The sequence below is a fragment of the Primulina eburnea genome, chromosome 18, assembly GCF_022965805.1.
Source record: "Primulina eburnea isolate SZY01 chromosome 18, ASM2296580v1, whole genome shotgun sequence".
NCBI lineage: Eukaryota > Viridiplantae > Streptophyta > Magnoliopsida > Lamiales > Gesneriaceae > Primulina > Primulina eburnea.
Window position 1 is genome coordinate 26,876,153 of NC_133118.1, and position 19,830 is coordinate 26,895,982.

General features: G+C 35.9%; 2 protein-coding genes across 2 annotated transcripts; one reads left to right on the plus strand and one right to left on the minus strand.

Moving 5' to 3' along the window:
* The first annotated feature begins 389 nt into the window (after nucleotides 1-389).
* LOC140819554 (uncharacterized) lies at nucleotides 390-5,617 on the plus strand. The gene is given in 11 exon segments (XM_073179691.1): nucleotides 390-824; nucleotides 1,715-2,197; nucleotides 2,335-2,492; nucleotides 2,757-2,840; nucleotides 2,934-2,986; nucleotides 3,570-3,651; nucleotides 4,251-4,358; nucleotides 4,502-4,619; nucleotides 4,803-4,888; nucleotides 5,153-5,197; nucleotides 5,199-5,617. Coding segments are annotated over 11 exon segments (1,746 nt in total). The 5' UTR covers nucleotides 390-475; the 3' UTR covers nucleotides 5,379-5,617.
* An 814-nt stretch (nucleotides 5,618-6,431) lies between these two features.
* LOC140819466 (2-phytyl-1,4-beta-naphthoquinone methyltransferase, chloroplastic) lies at nucleotides 6,432-9,229 on the minus strand. The gene is made up of 7 exons (XM_073179570.1): nucleotides 9,043-9,229; nucleotides 8,834-8,898; nucleotides 8,355-8,445; nucleotides 8,170-8,258; nucleotides 7,807-8,002; nucleotides 7,019-7,118; nucleotides 6,432-6,756 (listed from the first exon to the last, which is right to left on the minus strand). Exons 1-7 carry the CDS (start codon nucleotides 9,223-9,225, stop codon nucleotides 6,656-6,658), a joined length of 825 nt encoding a protein of 274 aa, XP_073035671.1. The 5' UTR covers nucleotides 9,226-9,229; the 3' UTR covers nucleotides 6,432-6,655.
* Nucleotides 9,230-19,830: the final 10,601 nt, after the last annotated feature.

A 19,830-nucleotide genomic window follows, 5' to 3' on the forward strand; every position in this document is an offset into this window, starting at 1 on the left:
AATAGAAGAAATTTTTTTGAGAGAGAAGAATCCTAGAGATTGTTTGAGATAGCGTATTTTTCAAAAAAGAAAGTCCATCAAAATCTTTGGTATATGTGGAAGAATATTTTAGATTTTCTGCAATTGTACATAAGACTTCAAGGTTTGTACATAATAATAAAATAAGAATCCTTGAAAATCTATAGATTTTTTGGATACCTCTTGACTTTTGTAGAGTTTTAAAAAGTCACGTTTGAATACCACATGACTTTTTAAAACTCTATCAAAATCCATATTGAATACCACTAAATATATATAGAGTCATTAAAAATTTAGATTGAATATCTCTAAATTTTAAAATTTCATAAAAACCATTAAAAATTTAGATTGAATACACACCTTATTTTATTTTTTAGTTCCTCCATAGCCATTTTCTAGCTGAACTGCCACTCCTCGGATTGATCTTGAATCCCAACAGAGCAGAAAATCACAGGAAATGGAAGTTCTTTTCAATCCAAACCCTGTGCTGCCTCCAATTCCGGCCATCAAATTCCATCAACAAAATCCCACTCCCAAATCATCCCTCCGGTGGCCTCTTGCGTGGAAAAAACGGGGCCGTTTAGCTGTGAAGGTTGCTCTGGATTCGGCTGCCTTGGAAGAATTCGGGCTGCCCGAATCCGACGTTCGGAACCCGTCGGTTTCCACGTCGTACCGGAATCCGAGGCTCCCCAGGCCGAATCAGACTGTTCTGGATGCACAGACTAAGGTCTGCACCGGCCCCACTCAGACGAAGCCTCTCAATGAGGAACAAGCTTTCGAGGTTCTTGATACCATTCTAAAATCGGGTAATTTTTCTTTTGGTCAGAGAGTTCTGTTCTTCCGATCCTTGGTTGACTTTCTGCTTATGGGAAACGGAACTACAGATTTTATTTGGCTACAAGATTGTTTTTTTAATTATTCATAGATTTTGTAATCTCAGTAATTTTTTTTTTTTTTTTTTGCTCTTGAATATCGACGTGATGGAGAGGTTTGAAGTTAATGGTTTCCTTCTGTCAAAAGTTGCGTGGTGGAGTACAAAGATGCTTTTCAAATCCGTGTCGAATCCTTACAATTGTTCTTGTTTCTTGATCATAAGTTGACTTTCTAGTTATGGTAATGGAACTATGGGTCAAGTCATCAGAAATATATCTTAAGAAGAGTCTATCAGCTTTACTTGAATTACCCATCATCAGTTGCTTTATTTGATTATGGGAATGTTCGACTGTTCATGGATTTGGTTAAGAAATTTAAATCTTGCATATTTATTTATATAGCCCAGGAGATTTTAAAATAATGATGTTAATTTTGTTAAAATATCGTGTTGTTTGTAAATTCTGGAGTCAGACAATGGTTTTTAATCCGTGATTAATACTTTCAATCCAAACAATATGATATAAATGAGACTAATTTACATCCCATTCCCCAATCATCAAACTTTTTCAAAGATCAAACAATTCTGACGTACAATGATCTTAATCGACTTGATCATAATGGTGAACCAAAACGCCTATAGATTGTGAAAAAAATTTGGTTTTCAGAAAAAAAAAAAAGAAGAAAAAGGGGCAAAAGAAAAGTCATGAAAGAATTGCTGCAATGTTTGCTTCTCTGGCCTTCTGGTTTTGGTTAAAAGCTTCCAGTTTTTGTTCAAAACCAGCTAAAGTAGAACTGTAATAGCTTACCGTTTATTTAAAACCAGTGAAAGGAGAACTTAAAGATGAAGCAGCAGTATCCAATGCTCAAATCGGGGCATTTTTTGCTGCAATGACCATTCGAGCAAATGCCTTTCCAGAGACAACTCAATGGAGTGAAGGTGAAAGGAGAGCGATGACTTATTATTGGCCACACCTAGTTAGAGTACTGCCTCCAGATATAATCTTTCTAGCTGACCCCGATGGGTCGAATATGGGAGTTAGTAGTTCAATAGGCCCACAATTTGTTGGTAATGGGACTTCCGAGATGAGATTGGTCGGTGCCCTCAGGGAAGTTTTGGCTGGTGGTCATTTGGGGTACGAGGAGGTTCAAGGTGTGTTGAAAGAAGTTCTCCCTTTTAGTGTAGAAGATAAGAAATTGGAACCTGTAAGTGAGGCACTGCTATCGGGATTCTTAATAGGCCAACGCATGAACAGGGAGACAGATCGCGAGCTTAAAGCTTATTGTCTTGCATTTGATGATGAGCTCGGTAACTCTCTTGTCAACTTGCTATTACATAAAAACTGAAGATTCACATGCTCATTTCTTCCTTTTTTATATCCTGTGGGATTTTCAAATGTCACAGATGTGTCTCCTAGTGATATTTTTGTCTGTGTATGTGATCAGGTCCAGCTCCTATTGCTGATGTTAATTCTTTGACTCACTATGGTGAACCCTATGATGGCAACACCCGCTACTTCAGAAGCACACTCTTTGTTGCTGCAGTTAGATCTTGTTACGGTGAATCTTGCTTGCTTCACGGTGTGGATTGGATGCCACCTAAGGTCATACTTTAGTTTTTTTTGGCCATTCAAGTGCGGTCTCCTCTTTTAAAAATTACCTCTGACATTTATCTGCATACTACCATTTGCAAGCTGAACGCATCTACCAGATGCATGATGTCATCTACAATATAATATACTTTCGAAGGGATTTTATACATATTAAATGTACATTTGCTTTTGAATTTTGATGATTCTGGTATCTGACTTTCATATAAGAAACTTTTTTATATCACATCCTTGAATTTCAAGTTCGAAATTTTTCAGGGGGGCATTACAGAAGAACAAATGCTGAAGTTCATGGGTGGAAGCACGTGCTTAACTCCTGTGCAAGCGAAAAAGCTTATTGAGGTCTCTCCCTGTTTATAAATGAGTAAGCGTGTCTGCGCATTCACATATTTAGCTTAAGTTGTTATGTGATTACGACACAATTTTTTGGTTCAGGATGAAGATGTTGGTTTTGCATACTTAAGTCAACGTGAGGCCCGTCCATCTCTGTATGTCAGCTAACTAGTTAGATCCGATGCACTTTTTTCATTTATTGTTGTATTGAAATGTTATTCACCTTCTACCACATTCTTAAAACTATTCAAGAATCAAGAGTTGCTGTAGAAAAAGAATTTGAAAGAATTATATTCCATAACGATCATGTCAAATAGTTGGTCATTTTAAGGTTTCAAAGTGTCAACAAATCGAAAAAGTAATCTTATCACTTGAAATAATTTACCCTACATTTTTGGGTTTATCAAGTTGATTACTGAATTGTCAAGCTTAATTTCTTTGTTTTAAGTACAATAATCTTGACAACTAAAATATTTTTTTATCGAGTTTTGTAATCATGGAATATTTATCATTGTTATCGTGGTGTCTGTCTTTATAGTCTTGTGTTATCTGAGTAATTGAAAGTTTAACACACTTTGATTTTATTAATAGCCATTGTTTTGATATGGAATGATGGTATTAGATGTGTATAAGGTTAGGACACTGACAATGTAACCTTTACTGTAAGATTCTATTATTTCATCTTTATTGATATGATGGAGTACCTAAGGCGTTATTGTTTAACATATTTTTTTGCAGATCTTCGTTGATTGGGTTGAGGGAACATATAAAGAAACGCCCACCTCTAGCAACAACTGAGAAAGTTCAACAATTTGTACGGGTAAGCCCTCTTACTAGGTTCATATATATTAAGTTATGGCTATAATTTCATTTTCGGTACCTAAATTTTTCCATCAAATCAACTTTGGTACCCATGCAATTTTGTGTTCAATATAGCTAGATAAATCATTTTAATCCCCCATTATCTTCTAGACCAAAATTAACGAACATGACATGGATGCAGAATAACTTCATTTTTACATGTTGAGTAATCATATTCGGTCTCCCACTTTTCACACTAGTCAGTGTTGTTCCTAATGTACCTGAATCAGTTGACTTTAGTCCCCACGGTGACCTTTCTTTCTATCTATGCATATTTATATTAATGTATTCTGATAATGAAATTATCACTTGAGTTATTCGTTAGCCTATCTGTACCACCGTATATTGCTCCTAGCCTTTGGAAGGATACTTGGGTTGTGTCAGTGCTATAGATTAAGGTTTACCTCCCCGTATCTCCAGTTTGACAGCTGTTTAACTATAGCCTACTTAATTCTTCCGAGGCGATCTAATATGGGTGTGTCTCCTTCCAGCTTCTTCGTCAATATGCACTTTCCAGTTATTTACCCTTTTAAATTCTGATCGCTTGTTGCTCTGCAGGCTAGTGGTAAGGAAGCAATTGTTGCCGGATTTTATCATGAAGGATATGAGGAGTCACTTCTTATGCTGATGAGAAGAAGAGGTGTTCACTCTGGTTTGGTGGTGAAGGTAATTGAATGCCTAAAGCACTGTGTCCCATGGTTTAGCAATCACGTGGATTTTGCAAATCAATAATGTTTGCTCAAATTGGATTGTTTTTAAGTTTATAAGAAGATTGATTTTCTAATATTTTAGTTGATTTATGAATTCAGGGCGAAGAAGGCGCTCTTTCGATGACTACGAGATTGCGATCACCGAATGCTTCAAAGGGACTGCCAGTTAATTACTGTTCAGGGTTCCGCTCACTGAATATGACACATGCTGTTGATGGTGCGTTTCATTGTCGCCAATGCTATCTAGATGTTATAGTATTCTTACAAAACCTATTGAAAGAATTAGAGGTCTCTCCATGGCTGAAGCTTCTTGTTCTATATTGAAGTGCCTCAAAATGTGCTAAATTCAGTTCATTATTTGGCTGGTGAGCTTTTTCTTTCTATTAATGTAATGTTATAGGAGTGTCTCGTGAAAGCTTCAATACCGTAGTGAATGCCAAGGAATATGGTTTTGAACCTACGGATACTCCCAGAACTGATAGATCAGTAAGTCAAATCCTCTCTTGCAAACTATTAATTCTCTTTCTACCTCTTATATTTTATATCGATAATAAGCTTGTTCGTGAGGCGACGAATCAATCTTCACTCTCTTCATTACTGCTTTGGTGCTTTTATGGTGTGTGTCATAGTACAAGATGCGTTTTTTTATTCTCTTGTTTTTTACTGAATATGGAAAAAAACGATCTGATTCTATTTAGCTGGTCTCACCCTGTATCTAATTCTGATGTTATTTTCCTGGAAATGTTTCAGGTGACGAGGAATATAAGATTGGGTTTAGCAGCTCTGCGTGGTGAGAAAAGGTCCAGCATATGATCGAATTGTTTTAAACGCTGGGATGGTCGATCACTTACTCGGATGTGATGGTGCTCAGGATATATCCTCGGCTCTTGATAGAGCCAGAGAAGCCGTCGACAGTGGCAAGGCGCTTGCTAGGCTTTTAAATTACATAAAGAAATCTAACCAAGTGATGAAATGATAATCTGTTGTCGAATTTCTTCTTATTGCCAAAGTTTTATAGTTTGAGATTCACTTTCTATTCCACAGGTGATAAAAACGGGTATACATCCTCATCTTTGTTCACTGTAAAACGAAGCAGGAAATGCTGGAATTTTTATTTTCACAGTTCCAACTGATTTAAGTTGTCAAATTGGTGAATACTGTACAGGATTGGCCTTATTTCTGTTTTGGATATAAATTCGAAGGTTAATTTATGCATGTACAGGTTGATCTTCCCACTTCATAATATACTTGCCTTTTTGTTGAGAAAAACTTGTGAGAGTATCCCTTAAGTTGAACCTTTGTTGTGAATTTATATGAATCCTTTGAATTTGCTTGTCTCAAGTTAGTGCTTCAAATATAAATTGTTCTAGATAATTGCTATTTAAACTTGTGCACAAATCTTTTATTCGAGCCAACACATATAGGACAAAATAAGATGGCTGGGTCGTGGGAGGCATGTAGGGACCAAGACAACCTCCTCAGGGTGTCACTACGAATAAAAATGAACATGAGGACATGCCAGATCACCTGGGCTCATCCCAGAAAGTCATGTCAGATTCATCTCGTCAGGTCAGGCCAGACTACTCGGGCTGATCTCATTAGGTCAGGTTATTCCACCACGCTAGACCACTCGGGCTGATCTTATCAAGTCAAAAATCTTTACATGAAAAGCGCACATCTTTGCCTGATAGATGGTTTACCAGACTCACTCATCAACCCGGACATCATAATTTCCCGAAATAGCTCGTTAAGCTATGTTCATGTTTTCATTAGTTTGAGTCCGAATTTGAGTTAGACTTCCGTCTCCAAACTCAAGATTGACCTTCGTTATTTTGAAATAAATAAGCTCAAGCTCAAGTTGGAGTTCGAATTTGCAGTTGATCGCAACTCAAGATCCACTAATATGCGGATCTGTAAGCGCAGTAATTGTAGCAGCTATTTTAGAATGACATCTGTCTTTATATTTGAGAGCTAATCTTCTAATGTCCACGACTCTTTTAGGTTCCAAATTCCAATGACAAAAATGAAATGGTGAAAACCCTTTACAATCCACGACTTCTTTTTAATGAAGCAACTAGCCAAGAATCTTGGCAAAGGTGTAAATTGACAATTTGTATATAAACTACCTTTGCATGCACAGGCATTGATGTATAGATATAGAAACCAAGCATTGATGTCGAAACGGAGAATAAGTACAGACATAAAAGAAGCAAATTCACGGGACAAAAACCTCCACAGCAATCAAAGCCATCCTTATCGCGTGGTTACCAAATTTCCCATCAGTCCGAAATTAATCTCAAAATATTTCGCAGCTGAAAATCCCGATTCCAAAGCAAGCTTCTCTAATTCATCTCCTGCATCACAAATACATAAGTCATGTTACATGGAACATCATAATGCACTTGCCATCTAACATGATATTATCATTTTTCAATCAAGCTTATTACACAGTAATTGTAGGTTATTATTAATTACCCCCATTGTCCAGGATGATATACTACTTGGCACGGTGATTGAAACATGGTTTTTGGCCTTCTGTGTGATATTTGAGTTATTTCGTTGCCATTACCTATAACTTTTTAGTATATCGATAAGCATTTGGACAGGACAACAGACCTGTCAAATACTCTCTAATTGAGTTCTTTAAGTATTGATATTCACTTGCAAGGTCATATCCGCTTGCAACAGGAACCACTACATTATCAAGAAGCCATTCCTGGAAAAGCAATATTAACATAAATCTTCTGAAGGGAAGTTTGTATGGCGACACGAAAAAACCTTTACCTCATGAGTATTATTAAAGGGGCATGCCGTAAAACTTGAAAGTGATGTTTTTCAAATAAATTTGCATGAAATATCTTGAAATAAACATATTACATTACCCAACTAAAGTTACAATCAAAGTGAAATAGTCATCATCTTGGAAACAATAATTGCTGTAAAACTGATTTGTAGTTGAAAGACTTAATAGGTGTTTTGTAACTTCATGACACACCAAGTGACCAAGAGACAAAATGCAGTGAGTTTACTGTGCTTTGATAGAAAGTAATAAATTTAGAAACATATTGACAAGCAATTTTCTACTCAAAATTCAAACAGTTGCATATAGAAGAACCAGTCCATAAAATTGCAGAAATGGTCAGTGAAAATCGGAGATAGGATGAATACATGTGGATCTAAATGATGTAGCAAATTAATACTTTCTAATTGTTGCATGCACATACTGTTTTAGAAAGCTATGCTTTAAAGGATTAACGAAATCAAATCTCTTTCCTGCACGGCCAGATATCCAAAGATATCATTTAGAAAGTTGAAAATAATAGGAATATTATTCAGTGAAGGACTAAAATAAGAGAATGCTTACTTCTTAATAGCAATTCTGCACTGCTAATAAGTAATAATACCTGAATTGAAGTGGTAAATGGATGAGTGTTTTTGTTGAAGTCGAGAATAGATACTTTTGAACCAGGTTTTAAAACACGGCTAATCTCCATCAGACCTTTACGCCTATCTATTATATTTCTTAATCCATAACCAATTGTAGCAGCATCAAAAGTCGAGTCTGAGAAGGGTAGATCCACAGCATTTCCTTCGACCCACCTATAATGCATCAAATTTTGCCATTATTTTCAGGAAGAAAAAAAAGAATTGATTTTTTTAAAGAACCAATGAGAAATTAATGCATCCCTTCTTCTCTCAGGAAGATAACAAAAGAACTGACTTCAAAAAAAAAAAGATAACAAAAAGAGCTAAAGAATCACACTGACTCAATGTTCTTGTAGCAGGCTTTCAGTCTCTCCCGCTGGCGAGATTGGGCAACATGTAATTGCTCTTTTGAGAAATCAAGAGCAATCACCTGTGAAATTGCCACCCCCTAAGAAACGGACTACAACATATAGGAAAACTGGTAATATCTCTTAACCAGAAAATTCAAAAGATAAGTGCACAAAACCTTTCCCTTAATTCCAACTTTCTCAGACAACAGAAAAGCCAAATCCCCACTTCCACAACACACATCCAACACAGTGTCTCCATCTTTTGCTCTGTCAGAAAGAATTAAAGCAGAGATTTTTAATTCCGTCCAAATTTTCCTCTTACAAAACTGTCGGAACACCTTTTATACTACTAGCATTTAATCAGAATGTAGTGCATCTTCCAATAAAGAACATAATGGGCAAGTAACAAATAACATTTGGACTAATCAAGTAAAAAAATTTGTACTCAAGAGATTCAAACTTGCACATCATCCATGAATCTAAAATGGGAATGAACAGATTCTCAGTTCAAGATAATCAAAAATCAAATCTTTATCCACAAAAGATCACAAAACTTTATCCGCATACATCATGTACAAAATACATGTAACACCAAACCCATTCTTTGCCGCACACAGATTGATCCTTAAAGGGATAAAGGAACAGAAGCAAATACCCGCTCCAAGAAATAGCCATCCTCTTCCATACTCTGTGAAGACCCAAACTCAACAAATCGTTCAACTGGAAAATTCGACATAAATCATTTGAAAACAAAACCCATTTCAGAAATGGATTAAAAAAAGCCGATATAACAGTTTAATATGAAGCAGAACGAATTGAGGCAAATTTTTTGAAGTTGCGATACACAGAAATGGAGGCGCGCACGTTGTCATACACAGGCGCAATACGGTTAAAAAGCTCCTGGCGTTCGGCTACGCACTGAACCGGTCGGAGATTGGACCGGGATACCTGTCTACGGCCCGGCCAAGTAATAGAGGGAAGATTGAACTGAAGAGTAGCCATTTTCTCCGTGAGCTCACCGTCTTTGAACACCCATGAGGTTTGCATTTTCAGTTTATTTTTATTAATTTAAATATAAATATACTTTTCCCAAATAAATAATTATTATACTTTATAATATTAACTCGAACTTATTTATAATTATTTAATAATTAATTGATTTTCGTATAAATAACTTAGTAAAAGAATAATAATCTTATATTTTTTACTATTTGACAAAAATTTGTGTGAGACGGTTTTACGGGTCGTATTTTGTGAGACAGATCTCTTATTTGGGTCATTCATGAAAAAAAAAATTTTATGTTAAGAGTATTATTTTTTATTTTGAAACAGATAAAAATTCGTGAGACCTTTTCACAAGAGACATACTCTTACTATTTATATCAAATATTACTGTTTGTCATAATAAGTAGGGATGTAATCGAGTCGATATATTTGAGCTTGGTTCGTTTATAATCGAGCCGAGCTCGAACTTTATTTAACGAATATATGTATGACTCACGAGCTTATTCAAGCCTTTATCGAGCCTAAACAAGCTTAATAAATATGAATTATACATTTAAATTTTCATTAAATTAATTAAAAAGTAAATTATACATTTAAAGAAAAATATATTATTCTTATTTAAATTTGTAAATTTATTATAATAAATAAATTTAATATATTTTTCTATATATTTCAAAATAATATGCAAAATCAATAAATCAAAAGTCAAAATTATTATTTTTCATCTAAAAGATTACTCATAAACTTACCAACGAACATGTTCACGAGCTAACAAGTCGAATACTGTAAAGCTTGAGTTTGGTTTGTTTATCTTAACGAGCCTCATTAAACGAGCTCAAACGAGCTTTTATCGAATCGAGCTTCGAATAGCTCACAAACGGTTTGGTTCGTTTACATCCCTAATAATAAAAATAACAAATCTGAAAAAAAATTCCCAAAAAATGGAAAAAAAAAACTTTGAAAAATAAGTCAAATAATCTACCTGTTAATTACAAAATTATAAATGTAAGAAACATCCTTTAATATTAATAAATATATAAAATATTGACATAAAATAAGATAAAAGAATTAATAATAATAATAATAAGACCGGTAGCATTCGGATCCCCTCCAAAAAAAATTCCCCAATACTACCATGAAGTAATGACTGATCCTAGGTGGAGAAGGGCTATGGATTTGTAACTTGCTGTCCCTTGAATCTAATTGTACATGGGACATTGTTGACCCTCCAGCCAATAAGAAGCCGATAAGGTGTAAGTGGGTGTACAAATCAAACATAATCGTGATGGAACTGTGGACAGATTCAAGGCAAGGCTTGTGGCAAAAGGCTACACACAACGACAAGGAATTGATTATCACAACACATTTTCACCCACAGCCAAGATAGTGAATATCCGATGTATGTTGAGTTTGGAAGCTATTAGAGGCTCGAATTTACATCAAATGGACTTCACGAATGCCTTTCTTCAAGGCGATTTAGACGAGGAAGTATATATAGATGTGCCATTGGGCTATAGCAGACAGGGGGAGTCCAAAGTTTGCTTGTTAAGGAAGTCCTTGTATGGGTTAAAACATGCTTCAAGACAATGGAACCACAAGTTTTCCAGCATTATGAAAGATGCAGGTTATATTCAATCACAACATGATCACTCCTTGTTTACTAAACACACTACTGGTTGTGTAGTTTTGCTACTTGTGTATGTTGATGATATCATCATAAATCGTGATAATGATCCTGCTATCAAAGAGTTGAAGGCTTTTCTTCATTCCAGAATACATATAAAGGATTTTGGGCCGTTGCATTATTTTTTAGGCATCGAGATTACCCGATCTCGTGCACGGATACTGATATGTCAAAAAAAGTACACTATGGAATTAATCTCTGAAATGGGATTGAGTGGTGCAAAGCCGTGTGCTACACCTATGGAGCAAAATCTTAGGCTTACAAGCCATGAACTTGATTCGGTTGTTCAACAAGAAGCTTCGCTAGATACTGTTGATTTCCTGCTGCCAGATTCCAGTACTTATAAAAGGCTTGTGGGAAAATTGATATATCTCACTATCACTAGGCCAGACCTCTGCTGGTGCAAAATCTCAGCCAATTCTTACATTCTCCTAAGAAGTCACATATGGATGCTGTTGTTCGCGTTGTGTGTTATCTCAAGTCTACACCTGGTTTGGGTATTTTGTTGTCAGCTCATAGTTATATTTCCTTGTCCGCATATTGCGATTCAGATTGGGCTGCCTGCCTAATGTCTCGGAGATCACTTACAGGCTATTGTGTGAAACTAGGAGACTCGTTGGTGTCTTGGAAAACAAAGAAACAAAGCATCGTTTCACGATCATCTGCTGAAGCCGAGTACAAGGCAATGACAATCACATCCTGTTTGATTGTATGGATTACGGGATTGCTTCGAGATATAGGTGTGTCCATTACAGAACCAGCTACTTTGTAATGCGACAACATGGCAGCTATGCATAATGCTGCCAATCCACTTTATCATGAACGCAAGAAATATATCGAAATCGATTGCCATTTGACACGGGAAAAGATTCAAGCTAAGTTGCTCAAGACTTCTTATGTTCCTACCAGTCATCAGCTTGCTGATATTTTTACCAAGAGCTTGGGCATGGACCAGCACACTTATTTGCTGTCCAAGATTGGCGTTTTAAATCTACACCAATCTTGAGGGGGAGTGTTAGTTGGTTTAAGTGTCAGTTAGCTTACATAAAAGTTTTAATTAGAATAACACATTCCTCTTTTCTTCTTGTGTATAAGAGCTTACTACAATTGTATATGCAAGGTTTAGAGCGAGAATAAGATTTTAGACATTTCCCTTCACAGAACGGAATTCTACAATTGCTCCACAAACGGGGTGACGACAGTTTATCAATTATAGCTTATGTTATTCATAACTCAAGAGGTTAAAAATTAGTGATAAGGCAATCACAGATTTTTTTAAAGAAAAAATTGAAGATCATTACTAATAGTACATTTAACATACCAATTACGTTACTGAAGAAATTGTCTCAATATATAAAGGATGGAAAGAACAAATTACAAGTTTACAGATCCAGACAATTTCTGTTTTGTGAATTACATTCAATTCAAGAATTCTAATGACCAAATCAAACAATGCCTCTCAAAGATGGCAGCTTTCCCACTAGGTTCGGCCAAATGTTTACTCCTTTTCAAGCGTAACTCATCCACATTTACATACATAAACAGGAGTGATAACAGAAAATCAAATCTTCTGATTTTTTTTAGAATAAAACGTAAACTCCGTGTGTGTGTGTGTGTGTTTAAAAGGGAAAAATTTCGAACTCAGGACAAGTTCGACTCCCTCAGCAAAGCTCGTCAGACTGGACTGAAAGAAAATTTTTTACTGAAGGTAATGGGTTGAACACATGTGCTTAGTCCTAAGGAGAAGATGCAACACTAATGCCACAGAAAAATATAGATGGTAAAAACAATTCAACTAGTTTTCAATGATGAGTCATAAAACAAGTATTTCGAACTGGTGATAAGAACCAAATTTTAACATACATCACGGGAAAAGAATCTTCATTTCCCTTATTTTTCCGGGCACAGGCAGTTTTTTTCACAATGCAAATCATGTAACGCCTCAGATTCGATGACTGTCCTCACTGTATCAAGACGGTCTTTCCAGCGTGCTTATGTCCTCACTCACCGCTTTCCTTAGCTGAAACTTTTTCAACCACCGCCGGTTCGGCCTCTTCCGGTGCTGGAGCCGCCGGTTCGTCGGTGGTGGCTTCTTTTGTTTGAGTCTCTTCGACAGCAGCAGGCTCTTCTAAGACCTCAACCTCAATGGCTTCTACTTCTGGCTTTGGTTCCTCTGAAGGCTGGTTCTCCTGTCGGGTCTTCCTCGGGCTCGTTTTCTGGTGGTGGTACTTCCACCTCTTCAGCCGCTACTGGCTCCTCCAGAGCAGGTGGCATGATCTACGCCACCTCCACATTTTATGGGACGGTTTTCTCTACTGTCTCTGCCACTGGTGTTGGAAATGTTACCTCAGCTGTGGCCATTGTGTCTTGGAAAATGAGAGAGAACTAAATGAAGAAAGGAGTAGTGAAAGTGAGGTGAAAACTAGAGAAAAAAGAAGAGAAATACAAGTGATGTTTTGTAAAGGGGCTATGTCGATTCAGATTATGCAGGTGATCTTGATAAGAGAAAATTTACTACTGGTTATGTGTTTACATTTGCAGGGGAGCAGTAAGCTGGGTTTCAAAACTGCAGACAGTTGTGACGTTATCTACAACAGAGGCAGAATACATGGCAGCTACTCAAGGTTGCAAGGAGGCAATATGGATTAAAAGGTTATTGGAAGAGATCAGACACAAACAAAAGAATGTTCCTTTGTTTTGTGACAGTTAGAGTACCTTGCACATCGCAAGGAATCCAGCCTTTCATTCCAGGACGAAACACATTGGAGTGCAATTTTACTTTGTGCGACAAATGGTAGAAGAAGGAAGCATAAATATGCAGAAGATCCATACAAAGGACAACATAGCCGATTTTCTGACCAAGCCAATTAACACTAATAAGTTTGAGTAGTGTAGATCCTCAAGTGACCTAGCAGAAACGTAAGCAGCAGGGAATGACAAGATTGAAAGGATTTGTGGAGATGTGTTTGATTCTCAATCAAATCTCCAAGTGGGAGAAATGTCGGCAGGAGCATAGCATTAAATGCACAAGGCTGACAGCAAATTGTGAATGAAAAAGAAATGTGTGGTCAACAAAAGTGGTTGAAGGAAATTTCACGGAAATTTTTGAAGACGCGTTTTATACGTGTCTTCACACGGACAAAGGGCTCTATAAATAGAGCTCCCCCCTTCATTCTGAAATCATCTCTTCTTCGAGTTTTCTCTCATCTATAGCGTTTGAGTGCTTAGTTCTATAATATTTGTGAGGTGTTTGTTCTCCTGTATTAAGAGAGTGTGTGTTCTCTTTGGAAACACAGTGAGTGAGTTGTACACCACAAAATATTATAGTGGAATTCTTTTCATCTTGCCCGTGGTTTTTACCCTAATAATTTTTAGGGGTTTTCCACGTAAATCTCGATGTCCAGTTTATTCTTTATTTTCGGGTTTTATTATCTCAAATTCCGCACGTGGGACCAATAAATCACACCTTCCGGTGTCCATTTGGGTTATCCTTTACGTCTTTACATGTTCCCTTATAAACTGCTCTAGTTGGGCGATATCACCCGTTAAACCAGATGTTTCTGAAACAATGACTTTGTTGACCCACTGAGAAAATGTGAAGGTTTCTCCAGGTACTCCAAGGGACTGTTCACTAGTTATATCTGCTGAAGATAGTGCAGTTCTTGATGCACGAAGCTTGTCACTGAATTAAAAAAGAAACCATCGACAATGATAAAAAATATTGTACATAATTTGTAAAATTTGACATAATTTGTCAAATTTCACTTTAATTCATCGACAATGATAAAAAATATTGTTCACACACGTATTGCGTGTGCAGAATAACTAGTATATATCATATATATAAAAGCTTAATTCTCTATTTTTCCTCAAATAGTGTAGCTGGGTATATTGGAAATTCATTGTTTTCTCAGGTACTTGGGCTTTAAAGTTGGGATTTGAAATTGGGCTCAATGGTTTTAAAGCCCAAATCTGTCAAATTTAAAAAAAAATCGACTTTTATCCAAAAACAACATTTTTAGAAATTTAGAAATAAGAAATTCGAAATATTATAATATCTGAAATTTCAAATTAAAATAAGCAAAATTATATTTGCTTAATATTCTATTGATATTATTTTTAAAATTAATAAAATATAACCGATATATGTAATAAATTAAATACTTAAAAAGGAAAAAAATAAAAAGAAATCTGCATATATTAAAAAAAAAACATCATAGTATGACTTACTCATTTAATGATAAATGAGTGCTGACATATAAACCATACCTAGTAACTCATGTACGCGATAATTCGCATGCTTATATATTAATTATACTAATTCAATATTTTTCTTTTTTTTTTTAATTTAAGTGAATAATTTTGTTATAATTGAGTATCAAACTCGAAATATCATCCCAAATTTAGGATATTGATGTTAATGGACAAGTCATCGGCCAACAGTTCGGCATTTCAGACATCACAGAAACTCTTATGAGACTGTTTCGCAGATTAATTTTATTAAACGGCCAACAGTTCGGCATTTCAGACATTACAGAAGCTCTTATGAGACTGTCTCGCAGATTAATTTTATTAAACGGATTTCTTATCCGATCCAACCCATTAAAAATATTGTTTTTGTAGCATCCCAGAATTTTTGAGATGTTTATTCAAATTTAATGATTTTGACCAAAAACAACCATAATAATTTACGGAGGTGTGGCAAACTCATCAACCAATTTTGCCCAAAAAAATGAAGATTCACGGAGAATAGTTTTCTGGAAGAATTCTAGAAACTTGTTTTTAGGGTAGTTATTTTCAGCCTATATTCCTCCATCTTTTTATCGATTTTTACTGTGGTTTTAAAATAAAAGTTGTTCAAAATATTTCTTAGTTTACAAATATATCGGCCGATCATCCTCGCAGTGGTCCTTAATACTTTTTTGGAGTCGAAGCAAGATAAATAATCATCTTTGTTTTTTGAAATTTGAGCAAGATCAGTTCATAATTTCAAAAAAAAATTCTACATGAAAGTTGTAGAGTAGGATGAGACAAGTTCACACAAAAAATTCCACCAATGCATGGCTAACGGATCTCGGCCACGTGCCGGCAAGGTGGCACGTGTGTTATTTTCTCAATTTCCAACCACTTCTGTACTATTTTAGGTATTCCTGAAAAGTTTGGTAATTTTTTGACTTGTACTTTAATTACTATGAATTTTTAAAACTTTATTCAAAATTATGCAGTACAAGGTTGAATTTCAAAAGGTTCCAACATATATTACTGATCTTTAACCAGTGTAAAATCACTTAAATTATATTGATTTGGGATTGAAACGAGACAAAAAAAGTAAGCCGCCAAGATGAGGTTTCTACCGTGAGGTCATTATCGGGTTTTCTTCAATTATGACACTTTTGGCATTCTTCTTGAGGTTTACGAGTAAACTTACATAAACTACCGATTTATTAACTTATATCGTATCATATTGTACATTTATCAGTTTATTTGTCATATTGTACTGCATATTTGATTTTATGGATTTTTGTTGGTTCCTGACTGGTTATTGACTGAATTACTGAATGTCTGAATGACTGGATCCTTGGACAACGGCCAATGTACCAGATCTCTATTCTACTAGACAACAGAGCTTCAACCCGGATAGTGAATCCAATGAACAACTGATTTTAACTTTGGTATATAGTTCATCTGAATAACGTGACTTCAATTCGGTCCGAAAATTTGAGTTTACATTGGCTCATAAATGATCGTTGTATGGATTCTACTTGAGTACGTGGAGAAAATTGTTACACTGAATATTGGTGAGAGCCACATATTTAGCAATACTACTGATAAATATATATATAAGCTCAGTTTATTCTTTCACTAAGTTCCCAATTATTAACCTCCATTTTCGTTCTACTGTAAATTCCATTACAAGATTTCAGAACTCTAAATATAAAAAAGAATTCATGTAAATTGAAATATTGGCATAACAAGATCGTGAAATTACGATTGTCTTCATTTGTGAGCATACTAGCATTAGGATTGCATTTTGTAAAGTCAATTTGTAAGGACCATGTATTGTATTATCGTAAATCTTGTATGATTATCGATAATATATGAAATTGTCATGTGATTATGTATTTGATGTATATTATGACAATGAAATTGAGAAAATGAATATTGAATATGAATTGACGTTGTAAGAGCTCGAGTGGAGAGGCCGGACGCCAATTTAGTACAAACATAAATATTTGTACAGAATGTGTGGCGCCCGGGCGGTAGAAATGACCGCCCGAGCGCCAAGGTATGCAAAGTAAGTGTTCGGGCAGAAAGTTCCGCGCCCGAGCGGTAATGTTTGACCGCCCGAGTGCGGCACAAAGATTTCTCGGGGACAGAACATACCGTGCCCGAGCGGTAATTTGTGACCGCCCGAGCGCGGTGTATTTGAAGTTCGGGGGCAGAGTGTCTCGCGCTCGGGCGCGAGAATTCTACCGCCCTAGCGCCGAAGCGGTGGAATGATAAGAACAAGTTGCCGGTTGTTTCTTCTTCATTTAACTTTCAGCAACTTCGAGAGACACGAGAGATTTTGATTTTCTTTCGTCCAAATCGACTTCGAAACGCTGTCTAAACGCGAAACAAAATATATATTTGCGATCGTCGCGTTGAGGGCTTCTGACTGAGGTAATTTTCTTCTAGTTCCAGCAGCTTGAAATATCAAAGTGCTGGAATAGCATGTATTTGAAGAAGAATTTCTGATATGCAGTAGAATAACCGACAATAAACTCGTATTCAAAGTCGGAATTGAATTATGATATGATTATGATTTGATATGAATTTTTGAAGTTTCAAATGATATTTGAAACTCATATTAATGATTTTGGAGTATGTTATTGATTGGAATGAGTATGTTATTGATGTAGATAAAGTGTTAGATCAATATCTTCAGGCTACATCAACTGGAAACGAAGAATTGAGGTATGTTGCGACCGGGTAACATACGACAGATATCTGTATTATATGATATATGTTGGACTGATTGGATTGATTGGAATGAGATTATGTGTCTACATGCCTTATTTGTTGATTGATGTGGCATACATGACATTGAGATTGAAATATCGATGTATAAAATAAATGTTTTGTTAACACACATCATTTGATGCATACATCGATACATGACATGCACGTTGAGCTATGATCCTTGGATACCCTGATATGATTTGATTGGATTCTGGGGTTTGTGAACACAATTGCTATGCTGGTATTATATGACCCGTAAAGCATAGACAATTGTGGCCCCGATGATTGGATATGAGATTTGGGATTTGATGGCGCTTTGTCGACGCTATCATACGAGTATCCCTTATTGAGGTCGGTGTGCCAGCTCGAGCATTGATTTGATAGCGATTCGTTTGATTCTGACATGTGCTCAGTGGATGGGCATTTGACCTGATACCTCCACGACATACATGCATTGCATACCATATATCATTGTTTAGATATATGTGATATATATGATTGGTTGTTCCATACGGAGCTTTGCTCACCCCCAAGGGGGGCTGTTGTTGTCTTTGTGTGTGGACAATGGCAGGTACTCCAGGATATCCGAAGACCGGAAAGGGTACTTCTGGAGGGAGCCACAGCTTGGGCTGAGGTTTTATGTTTATGTCTTGTTCTCAGTATATGTATATGTATCTATATATCGGGGCATGTCCCGAGAATATGAGATGTTTGTATGTGATTGGTTTTGATTATGTGTGGGCATGTATTATGATATGAGATAAAATACTATTTTTAGTATTTAATTTACAGGAGAGTTGTTTTGGGCTCGTTATAAAGAAAATTTTAAACACATTTTCCGCTGTAATTACTTAATCCTAATCTCATTGTATTGTCACTACTAGAAAAACGCCATACAACAACGCACATACGACAACGGTTTTAGCCAAAACCGTTGTCTTTTGGGGATCAAAGACAACGGATTTTTAAAACCGTTGTCTTTGGCGGGGCCAAAGACAACGGTTTTAAACAACTGTTGTCTTTGGGAGGCCTAAGACAACGGTTTTAGGGCCAATGACAACGGTTCTATGAATCGTTGTCTATTAGCGTGTTTTTTTGGAAAATAGACAACGGTTTTAAGAAACCGTTGTCGAAAAGCGTGGTTTTTGGACAAATAACAATGGTAGGGAAGACGTCAAATTTAGCGACGGAATTTCAAAAACCGTCGCTAAAATTAGCGACGGTTTGACATTAACTGTCACTCAATTAAGATCAGCGACGGGTTTGAATAAAAAGTCGCTAATTATAGCGACTGTTTTAAATCAAACCGTCGCATGTTTAAAATTAGCAACGGTTTAATGTTATCCATCGCTAAATTTAGCAACGGTTTTTTAAACACCGTCGCAATATTTCGCGACGGTGTGAATTGCAACCGTCGCCAAATTAAAACATGCGACAGTATTTCAAAACTTGTCGCTAAATTTCACGACGATAAAATCCAAACGTCGCTAATTTAAATTTTGGCGACGGTTTAACAACAAACCGTCGCCAACTCACTATAAATACCCGCGTTCCACTCCATTTTCTTTCACAACACTTAAACTTTTTCTCACTACTTCACAACATTTAAAATTTTTCTCACTACTTCACAACACTTAAACTTTTTCTCTCATACACAATTTTATCACTTCACACAACACTTAAATTTTTTTTCTCATACACATTTTTATCACTTCACACAACACTTAAAATTTTTCTCTCATACACATTTTTATCACTTCACACAACGCTTAAAATTTTTCTCTCATACACAATTTTATCACTTCACACAACACTTAAAATTTTTCTAATACACAATTTTATCCCTTCACAACACTTAAAATTTTTTTCTCTTACATTTAAAACACTTAAAATTTTTCTCTTTTACACGATTATAGTTTCGATTGTTAGTTTCTTTTAGATTTATTAAATTATTAAAAGAA